This window comes from Hypomesus nipponensis, chromosome 1 (genome assembly GCF_054491055.1).
Source record: "Hypomesus nipponensis isolate SF chromosome 1, ASM5449105v1, whole genome shotgun sequence".
Lineage (NCBI taxonomy): Eukaryota > Metazoa > Chordata > Actinopteri > Osmeriformes > Osmeridae > Hypomesus > Hypomesus nipponensis.
The window spans coordinates 2,490,001-2,502,931 of NC_140361.1; the positions used below are offsets into that span (position 1 = coordinate 2,490,001).

At 44.8% G+C, this 12,931-nt stretch overlaps 1 protein-coding gene across 9 annotated transcripts in view; it reads left to right on the plus strand.

The window, feature by feature from the left end:
• The window catches only part of ldb2a (LIM domain binding 2a), a 46,483-nt gene extending 33,631 nt beyond the window's left edge, over positions 1-12,852 (plus strand). Inside the window, exons 5-9 of one of the 9 annotated variants that reach the window (XM_084698505.1) lie at positions 1,502-1,585; positions 3,336-3,525; positions 5,223-5,276; positions 6,148-6,281; positions 10,833-12,852. In XM_084698505.1, coding sequence (XP_084554631.1) covers positions 1,502-1,585; positions 3,336-3,525; positions 5,223-5,276; positions 6,148-6,281; positions 10,833-11,063 — 693 coding nt within the window. In that variant the 3' untranslated portion in view covers positions 11,064-12,852. Of the gene's footprint in view, positions 1-1,501; positions 1,586-3,335; positions 3,526-5,222; positions 5,277-6,134; positions 6,282-10,832 lie in introns of all 9 variants that reach the window. The other 8 variants (XM_084698352.1, XM_084698427.1, XM_084698641.1 and 5 more) reach the window with 8 other exon arrangements.
• The last annotated feature ends 79 nt before the right edge of the window (positions 12,853-12,931 follow it).

Consider the following 12,931-nt stretch of genomic DNA (forward strand, 5'->3'; position numbering starts at 1 on the left):
ACTCTGCGTATGCATTCAACCTCTAACCTAAACAACACCTCAAAGCACTTTCCACACCTGACAGACACAACACCAATGTTCTCCTCGGTCCTCAGGGCCCAAAGGTAGAGTTTTTTTTGGTTCAAATCTTCATATAAAATTCACACACCATTAAATTGGCTCCCGTGGGTCTTCACACTTGTTCCAGGAGAGTGGGGTGTGGTGGGCTCAGTCCGGATGTGTGTCTCTCCGTGTGAATGATGCACAAACGGGCGTTAGCTGTTGTGATCCTCGACTAATGCGGGACAGAGACAGGATTGTGACTCAAAAATGAAGAATTGGCAGTCCCTGCTCACATGTACAGTATAGGTGCGTGTGTGTATGTACAGTATGTGTATGTATATATATATTTATGTATGTAGGATATGCACATATAAACACACACACAAACATGTACACACACAGACTCTATACGCATATATAGTAGAAAAAGTTTTTAAAAAACGTGTTAAAAAACTATCAAAGTAAAGCTAAAATGCTTTAAGACTAAACACAATTTGTACATCAGACTTTTCTATTGCAGCACAGATACAGAAGACAAAAAAAAATAATTCTGATCATATTTGTGTAAAAAATATACTGAAATGCACAAAGGCACACATGCAGTTTGAAGCATTCAGCTCTGGAATGGTGCTCAACGCTGTTGTCGGTAACCATGGTTTTCAAGGAATGGTCTTATGGTCAAATCCTGGTGTGTGTATACCCACTTTCTAAATCCACATACACATAGACCTACATAAACATCCATTTAAAAGATCTCCAGAGATTATTATTTTTGAAAAGGCGCCAGATCAGCTTGTAGATTCAAAAATGACTTTTCCCATGTTTGAAACAGCTTTAGAAAGAAATCTTAAACAAGAAATCTCCTCTCCTTCACTCCTCGTGTTGTGTATAGTAAAGGAAGGCTTGATATTTTCCTTCTTGACTCTCTTTTCACCACGATGCAAGCTGAGATGGAGCGATGCATATTTCATAAGGTGGTGAATATGAGTGAGCCTTGAGACTGGGCCATCTCTTGCTTTGTCAATATGTGCAGCTTTTTATTACTTTTTTTTTTTTGCTATAGGAAAAGAAAAAGAGGAGCTGAGAAGCCAGATAGAACATTAGTAGAATAGAAGGTTCGCAGAATAGAACGTGAGCAGAATAGAACGTTGACAGAATAGAACGTTAGTAGAATAGAACGTGAGCAAAATAGAACGTTAGCAGAATAGAACACAACTTCAGATTTAATTAAACTCTCTAAAAAGGTGGCACATTACCTCATGAATCATGGGGCTGTGTGTGAACTACCAGGACAATAACAGACAGTTTGCTTGTGGATTCAAGCAGCGGACATGGAATTTTGATAGGATAGTTGCCGGCAGTAATAGCCCCGGCTGTTGGGTTAATTTCTTTCACAGTAATTAGCAATCTAGGAAGGAGTTCTTCAGTAAGTGCTCATTGTACTGGCCTTCACCCACAGGCCCAAGACCCGCAGGTGCTGGAGCAGCTTTCTAAAAACATCACCCGCATGGGCCTGACCAACTTCACCCTCAACTACCTCAGGGTAAGAGCCCCACTGCCTGTCTGTTTTCCTGTCTGTATCTCTTTCTTTGTCTGCCTGTCTGTCGGCCTGCCTGCCTGCTTGCCTGCCTGCCTGTCTGTACATCTGCCAGTCTGCCTCCCTCTCTCTCTCTCTCTCTCTCTCTCTCTCTCTCTCTCTCTCTCTCTCTCTCTCTCTCTCTCTCTGTCTCTCTGTCTCTCTCTGTCTCTGTCTCTCTCTCTCTCTCTCTCTCTCTCTCTCTCTCTCTCTCTCTCTCTCTCTCTCTCTCTCTCTCTCTGTCTCTCTGTCTCTCTCTGTCTCTGTCTCTCTCTCTCTCTCTCTCTCTCTCTCTCTCTCTCTCTCTTCCTCCCTCTATGTCTGTGTGTATGTTTTGTTCGCATGTCCATACTAAAGTGAACACTCTTCACTTGAGTCTATATTCCTTTAATCAACGCATAACTCCCTCAGAGGTAACCTTATGTGTGTCCTTGTTTACTTTTTAGGTACATTCTCTGATGTATTTATAACATATACTTAGCGAAAGTACTGGATAAGCTGTCTGAGAAGGAATACATTAGTCATTATTTCAGAGGGCTTTGTTTGCTCTTTTTCTGTCCACGGCTGAGTGACAGCTACGATCTCCAAATGGGAGAACAAGAGAACGAAAGAGAGAGGGTGAGCAAGAGCGAGAGAGGGAGCGAATTAATTGGATAGAGAAAATTAGCATAACATTAATGAACACTCCCTGTTGAGACTCATAATTGTGAAATGCTGCGCAGTAGCCAAGGAACATCCACTGTTTATTATGACTGCGGAGAGAGAAAGAGCTTTTGGGGATATTTTAATGGCCATTCTTTACATTTTGTGATAGTGGGGGGGAGGGAGGGAGGAGGGGAGGGGGGAGGGAAGGGGGGAGGGGGGAGGGAAGGGTTGAAGAGGGTCTCTGTGTTGCTGTTTTCATTTTCAGACCTTCAAGGTTATAGTTTACTGCCACAATTAGAAACCTTTCAGGAATGCATTTACTTTTTATAATCTCGCTGACGAAAACCAAACATAATCCAGTCATCTATAATCCAATCTTTTTTTTCTGTCGCTCTCCAGTGATTTATCCAAATTATTTCGGAGTCTCAGAATGACTCTCAGCCAGCTTCATTAGAAGAGCCAGCCTGTTTGTGTTTCAGTAATAAATGTTGGTCTGCTGGAGAACTTGGCAGGCTTTCCCAGGTGAAGGGTGGGTTTTATACCCAAAAAGAATATAGTCTAAACATCGGTCTTCCGCCAGCTGAACTGATTTTCTGTTATCTGAACATTGTTGGGTGTTAAAGTAAAATACACCCTTTCCCCGCACAAATGCCGTCCTTATTGTCTTTCGAAAGGCGCTTTCCCACCATTTATCAGTTCTTCCTTAAAGGGTGACGGCTTCCTGGCTAAGGGTCAAAACCGGTCCTGTCCAAACCGTTCCTTCTTTTACTTGTTTTTTGCCGTCGGCCTGTTTAAGCCTTTCCATGTATTAGGGCTGCAGGCTTCCTACCATTCTGCCTGTAAATAGCTCTTGTTTTCAGGCTCAAATCCAGGGATTGTTCGCTGTGCTGCCGGAGGATATTGCAGTGTCAGGAAGAGAATATCAGTAGAGAGCATGGGCTTAGAGGGCTGTTCCCATCGCCTACCACTCAGCACCGCACTGTAGAAACAAGCCCAAACTAACACTGGATGCAGGTGTGTGTGTGTGTATCATAAACTAAAAGGCTCCTCTGTGCACTTGTGTGGTCCACAGCTGTGTGTCATACTGGAGCCCATGCAGGAACTCATGTCGAGGCACAAGACCTATAACCTCAGTCCTAGGGACTGTCTGAAGACATGCCTGTTCCAAAAGTGGCAGAGGATGGTGGCTCCTCCAGGTAACATTTGCAATGCCTACCTAACCAAGCCCGCTTGTTTGACAGAAGCAGTCCAAATAACAGAAGGTAATGAAATGTTTTGATCGCATGATTTGTATTACTGAATGTCTATCCGTATTTCAGAGTGGTTGAAAAATGTATTCTACATGTTTGAAATTCATCAGAAATGTCTCCTGAATCTTAATTGCGACCTAGCGGGCGTGTCAGATTTTTGATGGATGGTAAGGGGGGGGGGGGGGGGGGTTCTTGATAATAGTTGGTTTAAATTGGTCGTGCGCGGTCTTAAGCTGGAGGAAAAAACGAGCAGAATTCTGGACACATTTGAGGGCTACAAATTACTGCAATGTTCGCCGAGTCGTGACGATATGTCTTTAAAAACCAACACCAGTACAAACCCTCTGACTCAAACCTGTGTTGCTAGGAGGGTAGCTGAACTTTAATTAAGAGGGTCCGCTGGAATCAAACCACCCAATCCAACTCCCTTGCCAGAGACTCCCCAAGTGTACTGTGCAGACTGTTCACTTTGAAAAGGAAAATGGAGTTTCACAGGATTAGAGTCAGAACGCTCCTGAACTGACACGTTGATATGGAGTTTCAGACCCCACTGTCAGCGACTTAATAGTGCACAGTGGGAGACGATTATTGTCATGTCGTTTACATACATTACCTGCATGGTAATGCAGAAAACGATACACCGTCACCAGTTACTTAACACCTAAACACTACATGCTTTTGTAAAATCCCTTGTAATATGTTTTTATTAATATGTACTTCCATACCAGTCAAGCACATATGGTATATTACAGCAAGAATCATTTTAACTAAAGGTTGTTATTGTAATCCAAGATGTTCTTGTTTCTAAGATCCGTTTTGTTAGACAATAGAGAGGTGTCCTGTCTCTCACTCCAGCGTCGATACTTTGACCCAGACTGAAACTGAATTGTTCTGCTGAACCGTAATGGCGGTTTCCTTATTAGCTCTGTTTTTCGTCTTTCCTCCCATTATGCCCGGGCCGGGAGAATGGTCCAGCCGTAGTCAGGAAGGAAGAGGGGAGGGCATTTCAGTCCTGATAAGTCTTTTGGGTGGAAATGGAAGTGAATTTTAGTGCGTCACTCTCGCAAGATCAGGGAAGCCAAAAAAGGTTGTCAGTGACAATGGGCCACACGTCCTTCTCCTTGGTGTGTCAGCACTGGGCCTGACGGCGTGCGAGCCATCTGCCTCTTCTCAGCCTCCCGTAGCCTCTGCTTGGTCACCACAAGAGTTTGACTTCTGCTTGTTGAGCAGAGATTCAATATCAAAGCATCTCCCTTGGTGTGATTAGTAAGAACCTTGAAAAATGTATTTCATTTTTGAAGATCACACGGTGGTTATTTGTCTCACAGGGATTATAAAGGATGCTGTTATTTTCACAAGCACCCTGGACATTTCAAATAAATACAACGGATGTGTTTCAGAAATTATTGTAGTTTAGGAGTATTTCTACCTCGACAGTACTAATACGAATCTCATCACTTCACTTCACTTGTCAATAGATTACTTAGATGATCCCAGTCACGGCAGTCTGGAAGTTATTTATAGATGTACAAATACGTGTTTTATTGAAGCATGATTCCGTTGGAAGAAAAAGCCTTGTATGTACATTGCAGTGAATGTACAACTATCTTCCAGTCTGCCTGTTGACATATCTTGTCTCTATGTTTGACACAGTTAGTAATACAATAACAACGTTAATAAAACCCAAATCATTTTGGTTCCGGTTTCAGCTGGACACCCACAGAACTTCAAAACGGAAATATTTCCCACAAATCACAAAAAAGGTACCTTTTCTGTCTTCTACTGTGAGCTTTTATATAGACGTAGCTTTAGAGTAGCGTCGCGTTTTAAGGGAGGGGCATTCTCTTGCTGAACAGAATGCCATGAAATACATTTTGTGTGCATATTCATCATGGATGCTCAACTGCAAAGAAAGAAATCCGACCATTCAAACACTATACACATTTTTATCCACGAAACACTTTGCTAAAAATATCCTCACTGCTGAAAAGAATTGATTAAAATCACCATGCTTTATCATTACGTGTATCATCACGTGGTGATAGTTTGACATTAAATACTGACTGAGAGAAGACTGCTACAGATGGCATATTCCTACAGATTTAGATCACGGTGTGTTATTTTTCACAGTTGAGCACATGCAGTATAATTTAGCTGTTGTGCCACAGGTCAGAATGTTAAACACATGAATATGACACTGAGCAACGCAGTTCTCTGTTGAGCAGTTATGCACATGACCCAGGTTGCTTCTTACTAGTGCATGTCACGGGAGATGTTAACGTGTGTGATTTCACCGCGGAAGAAAACCAAGCATGGTTCTCCGTAGAGTAGCCACTCTGTCTGTGCGTGTGTGTTGTGTCTGCTTGATGATGTGTGTGTGTGTGTGTGTGTGTAAGAAGTGCAAGATGGTTAAGTGTGTGTGTTTGTGAGATGTGCATGATGGGCGTCTGCTCGATGTGTGTGTGTGAGATGTGCATGATTGGTACGTGTGCGATGCGTGTGTTATGTGAGTATTGAATGAGTATGTGTGATGTGTATGAGACGTGTGTGTGTGCGTGTGTGTGTGTGTGCTACCTTGTGTGTTGCTTTATGTTGCCTGTTTGGCTTCTGTTTCTCTTGCTGGTCGCGCCAAAGCTGAGCCTGCCAGACAAACCGCCACGAAGAGGAGGAAAAGGAAGAACTCAGCCAGCAGTGCCAACAGCGGCGTCGGCAACACCAACAAGAAACGCAGCCCCGCCACTAACTTCAACCTCTCCAGTCAGGTACCTGTAAGCATCAACGCCACTGGGTTTGGTCTTCCTATCTTTATACACACACACACACACACACACAGTACATACACACACACATACACACACGGACGAACATACGAAAGACAAACAGACCAACAGAACCTGATCTATTTACAGCCCATGTAGAGAATTCAGGGATTATTCTGTGTCAGTAAACTGTAACAGAGACATCTGACACAGTTGAGGTTAAACAGACCCTTAAACACCTCCACATAGAGCCTGGGGAGAAGACGATATTGGCTTTCTGTTGTTTACCATGGGATCCATCCTTGGCTATATAGCCTAAAGGTTTTGCTGCTGTCTGCCCAGTCCTCCTGGTTGGCTATTGTTTTTGCTCAGTGGGAAGCAGTGAACTTTGTGCTCTGGGTTGGGTTATTCCTCCATGTCCTTAGAGGTTGGAGTTCTTAATCCACAAAAGGCATATCTCTACCCTCTGTCTCTCTCTCTCTCTCTCTCTCTCTCTCTCTCTCTCTCTTTCTCTCTCTCTCTCTTTCACTTTCTCCCTTTTCCCCTCTCTCTCTCTCTCTCTCTCTTTCTCTCTCTCTCTCTCTCTCTCTTTCACTTTCTCCCTTTCCCTCTCTCTCTCTCTCTCTCTCTCTCTCTCTCTCTCTCTGCCTCTCTCTGCCTCTCTCTCTCTTTCACTTTCTCCCTTTTCCTCTCGCTTTCTTTCTCTCTCTTTTTTTCTCTCTTCCTCTTTATTCTCTCTGTCTCCCCCCCTCTTTCTATTTCTTGCCCCTCTCTCCATTTTCCTCTCTACCTTTTCTCTAATTCTGTCTCTATATATCTCTCTCGTCTTTTTCTTCTTTGCTTCTCTGTCTCTTACCCTCCCCTTTTCAAATGATTATTTTTGTTGGATGCACACACAAATACTGCGCACACACACACACAACCCTTTTCTCCATTTCTTCCTCTCTCTCGGACAAGCACACCCACAAACACACACAACTACCCCCCCCCACACACACACACATACTGTTTCCCCCCCCTTTTTTGACTTAAGAAACACAGCGATGACATGCGTCTTTAAGAGCAGCCGCGCTGTGGTAACATGCTGGGTACATATGTTGCACGCCTGCTGGCTTTGTCTGAGAAGTTGTTCGTTCGAGGCTGAGCAAAAACCTACGTGAGCCCAATGACAATAAGGAGCGGACCCTCCAAAGGAGGAAGGAGGAGGAGGGGGGAGGAGGAGGTGGGCGGAGCGGCGGGGGGGGGAGCGGCGGTGGGGGGAGCGAGGGGGGTGATGTTACATGTTAAACAGCGCCCTCTAGTGGCTGCTGGAGTACAGTGAGGATTTTGGTTCAGATCACCCCTGTGGTGAGGGTTCTGAATGGCTCTAATAGGTCCTTATGTTTACGGGGGCGACTTTGATTGGCTGTGGGCCCTGAACTGTTATCGTGTTTTTTAAGTATGACTGGAAAATTAACGGATAAATATCTCTGCTGCACGGATTTGTTTATTCCTTTAGGTCCCTCTTTCTTTGTGTCCTCTTCAATCTCTTCGTTAAACTCCTAATTGGTTGGAAATTCCACTTGTTTAAGTTACTGGATAAAAAGCTGCAGTCCCCACTTACTTACAGAGACAGTTGTTCCCTATGATGAAAAGAGATTTGTCTGAACCGTCATTAAAATGCTCTGGTCCATTCAGTCGAGGGAATTCTTAAGATAATGCTAATGAGATGAGTAGACAAAACGCTATTAATTAGATCACTATTAGCACCCCCTAAAGCTAGTCTCGCCACCAGCTGTTGTCAACCACAGGGCTTTTACTGGCCCAAATTGGCCATAGGTAGGTTGACAGCCATCCTCATAGGAACAGATGGTGAATTCAAGGCTTGTTGGCAATCAGCACATTTTTCAGCTAATGACTTAATTAGCTATGCAAATTGACGAATCAGTGTGGATATTGTCATTTAGTCAAAAAGCTCACCTAAATTAATTAGCGTGATTAAGGCGTAGTATGATGTAGTGGTGGTGGGGCGGTGGGGAGGGGGGGTGAGGAGAGCCTTGTCTTGTCTCTTAAGTAAACAAACTGGCCCCATGGATCTTCTCTCTTCAAACTTGTGTATCTGAGTGTGTGTGTGTGTGCCGTGCCTGTCTTTTGTTTGTGTGTACCTATGTATGTTGTTGTCTGTGTGTGTGTATGTGTGTCTCTGGTATAACTGTGTTTGCTCGTGTGTGTGTGTGTCTCTGGTATAACTGTGTTTGCTCGTGTGTGTGTGTGAGTGTGTGGAGGATGCGGAAAGCTCCAGCCTTCCAGCCACGTGGCGTGGACACACATGAGCAGTGAAGCGAGCGCTCCGTGTGTCTTCTTCCCAGGGTGCAGTGGATGGTGGAGGGCAGAGCTGTTCCACAACAAGAGATTCACACAACAGCCCCCGCGTACACAACGCAATCAGTCACATCACAATTCCAAACCAATCAATCATCTATTGTCTCACGTATTCTTGAGGTGCCGTGCAGAGTGCGAATTATACAATGACAATCGGGGGGGTCAACTTCTTCTCCAGGGCGTGTATCCACCCCCTCGACCTGTTGTTTTTACCTCTTTTGGGGGGGTCCAAGTCTTAATTAGGGGGGTTAGACCCCCCCAAACCCCTCTGTAATTCGCACCCTGGTGCCGTCCATATCCGAGTGCTGTAAGCGTTAGCCTACGTGCTAGTAACAATCACCAAACACAGTAGTGGAACCAGCTAGCTTCGACCCTGGGCTCTTCAGATGAGCGTCTAATCCGAAGGGTGCTGATCAGGACCCAGCCTGAGACTCGCAGAGTGACATCATGTTGAAGCTTTCTCCAGGGGATGAGCTCTGCCAGGGTGAGCTACCACAGCCAAGCTGACAGACATGTGTACCAGCAACATCCCCTACCACGGCCAAGCTGACAGACATGTGTACCAGCAACATCCCCTACCACGGCCAAGCTGACAGACATGTGTACCAGCAACATCCCCTACCACGGCCAAGCTGACAGACATGTGTACCAGCAACATCCCCTACCACGGCCAAGCTGACAGACATGTGTACCAGCAACATCCCCTACCACGGCCAAGCTGACAGACATGTGTACCAGCAACATCCCCTACCACGGCCAAGCTGACAGACATGTGTACCAGCAACATCCCCTACCACGGCCAAGCTGACAGACATGTGTACCAGCAACATCCCCTACCACGGCCAAGCTGACAGACATGTGTACCAGCAACATCCCCTACCACGGCCAAGCTGACAGACATGTGTACCAGCAACATCCCCTGCCACGGCCAAGCTGACAGACATGTGTACCAGCAACATCCCCTGCCACGGCCAAGCTGACAGACATGTGTACCAGCAACATCCCCTGCCACGGCCAAGCTGACAGACATGTGTACCAGCAACATCCCCTACCACGGCCAAGCTGACAGACATGTGTACCAGCAACATCCCCTACCACGGCCAAGCTGACAGACATGTGTACCAGCAACATCCCCTACCACGGCCAAGCTGACAGACATGTGTACCAGCAACATCCCCTGCCACGGCCAAGCTGACAGACATGTGTACCAGCAACATCCCCTGCCACGGCCAAGCTGACAGACATGTGTACCAGCAACATCCCCTGCCACGGCCAAGCTGACAGACATGTGTACCAGCAACATCCCCTGCCACAGCCAAGCTGACAGACATGTGTACCAGCAACATCCCCTGCCACAGCCAAGCTGACAGACATGTGTACCAGCAACATCCCCTGCCACAGCCAAGCTGACAGACATGTGTACCAGCAACATCCCCTGCCACGGCCAAGCTGACAGACATGTGTACCAGCAACATCCCCTGCCACGGCCAATAACAAACCAGTCCCCCACCCCTTCCCCCCACCCCCGACCTCAAGCTCCGGGGGGTCATCACTTTGAAATATGTCTTACATGATTAGTATCGATTGGGAAGGCGGGGGAGGCAGGGAGCTAGCTACGAAAGGGGCGAGTTTCATTTGCGCAGAGTGGTCACACAGAGCGTTCAGGTTCACTGAATAGGCTACACACAGCCACAGATAGCCCGTAGTGGTGCTTCTGAATAGTGCTTCTGAATACGCTTTCTAGAGAAACAAACTAACAAACGCGCCAGCAATGGGCCAGCAGCAGCAGCAACAAATAAACATTCATGGGTTGGAATGTTTGCGTTAGTTATGTGAGTTTAATGATCCATTAGCAGTTTTAGCGCGAGGAAACTGATGGAACAGTCAGCCATTCCGGAACCTTCCCCCTGGCAATGCCCAGTTCTGTAGGGATGGCCAACATATGGTGAGGGTGTGTCGTTTATCACCCAATAAAATTATCAAGATAACCCATAAACTTGAAACTGAAATATATGGTTCCGTTATTTGTTGCCTAGGGCTGTTCTAATTGTCTCTCATCTTCACCTCGTCTCGTATCATTTTACAATTACTGCAGTGGACCGTCGTCTGTAATAATTTCGTTGTTTTTTGTTGTTGTTTTAATTGCACTGCACCGACTTTTAACTCTTCCCTCTCCGCCGCTGTGTCGTGTTTCTACAGGACGTGATGGTTGTGGGTGAGCCTACCTTGATGGGCGGTGAGTTCGGCGACGAAGACGAGCGTCTGATCACGAGGCTGGAGAACACGCAGTATGACGCCACCAACGGCCTCGACGACGAGGACGATTTCAACAGCTCACCGGCGCTCGGTAACAACAGCCCATGGGCCACCAAGCCCCCTAGCAACCAGGACAGCAAGCCAGAGAGCACAGCTCCTCAGCCCTCTCAGTGAGAAACGCTAAAAGAAAAGAAATTACAGGAAAACAAGTCCAGACAAGTCTTGATTAGGCCTACCCCGTGGACTTTACCCATTTCGCACACTAGGGCAGAATCCTCTGACCTCACCCATTTTTTGAAATTAAATCTTGTTGGCGACATTCTAGACCTTTGGTCGATGGTGTCATGCTCATTACAACCAAAATACCAGGAAAATTTGTCTCTGAATCCCTGTAAAATCCTGGAGATGCTACTAACTGATGACATTGCACAGCAATATCCACAATGACAAAGACTACTTTTTTCACGGAGATGCATATAGGCTGTATGCACCAATGAGATAAACTATGGAGGGTGGCCATTTTCCCCAATAAAGCCTCAGCTGGAATGCCCAGAGAATGACACAAAGTCTGAGCTTGCTTTTATGGACATATTCTCAATTCTTGAACTTTACCTGTAGCGGTCTACTGTGTGTATGCTCTTTTGACCTGTAGGTCATGGCCATTGTATGACAGATGACCAGGGAAGTAATAGAAAAAAAACAAAGACTGAGATTCTCTTTTCAGAGCAACAGCTTCAACGAAAGTGAACCGTTAAGGTTTTCCACAGCCGACGGAGCCAACATGCATTGGCGATCACCGAATCGCTGTCCCAAACATTTGCATTTTTATTGGAAATTCATTTGGCTGTTGGTTTGTTTATGTTGCTGTTTTTCTTTTTTCCTTCAAAATTTCCAATTAAACAGAAACAGACTCTTTCACCACTATGGAGTTGTTTTAAATGGAGAAACTGGTGCCCTGGGATTGCTTTTCCGAATTACTGCAGTCGTTGCAGATTGTGATTTCATGCAAACCTGTTCAATTGTGTTTGTAGTCTATTGGTGTTATTTTGCCTCTCCCAGAATATTTTGCCATTACATTGTAATTTTTGCCAATCAGTACAATATGTGACTTTGCTAAGAGACACCAATGCATTAAGGTTGATTTTGTTTTCCTATTTGGAATTTGAATTTTTCCCTTTAATGACCTACTCCCAAACTGATATTCTAAAGCTTTTCCTGCATGATTTATATATTTTTGTTTAATATATGTACTTTTTGAGAAACGTTGGTTCAGTTTTTATTTGGTTCATCAGTTTGGGAACACTGTTACAAGGTTTGTAGCTCTGTATATAGAGGTGTGACCTGTTTTATCCACTTCAAATAACCACTGAGACTATTTTGTACATGGCAGCTGTTTTGACAAGCTTTCTGCAGGGATTTCAAATTTCTATAGAGCTACTTGGATGCTGGTTGTATGTCTGAACAATGTAAAGTCAGCTCACATCCTCAACAAATCCAGAATCCACCTCAACAACTAGAACTTGCTTTTGACAACAACCTTTATTTATATCACCTGTATTCCTCTCTTTGGTCTACGAAATATAAAAAATATAACCACATATCCTACAGTAAGATACAGCCAAAACCAGCACCCACAAATCTCTAAAGAAAGTATTTGAAATCCCTGATTTTGTGTTCTTCATTTAACTCAGACTAATTAATACTCCCTGATCTCATAGACTCACTGGTTGGATTTGGTTTCTGAACGTCCTAAAGACAACAGTGGATGTCTTTATACATTTGGATCTTTGTGTATTTATTTGTGCATTTGTAAGGAAGCCAACACATTTCTGAATATGTTTGAGCTGGTATTATTAGTGCTCTGCACATTTGTACATTATATAGCAGAGATGTTTTGTGTCATATCTGATGTCTGGTATGTATGCTTTGCCATTATGTGTGCCAATAAACAGTGCTTACAACATTGGCTGAATTTGTTTCTGAATATAGGCCGACACAATTAACACTGTTTATCAGCATTATGTTTAACGATGTAGTCTGTT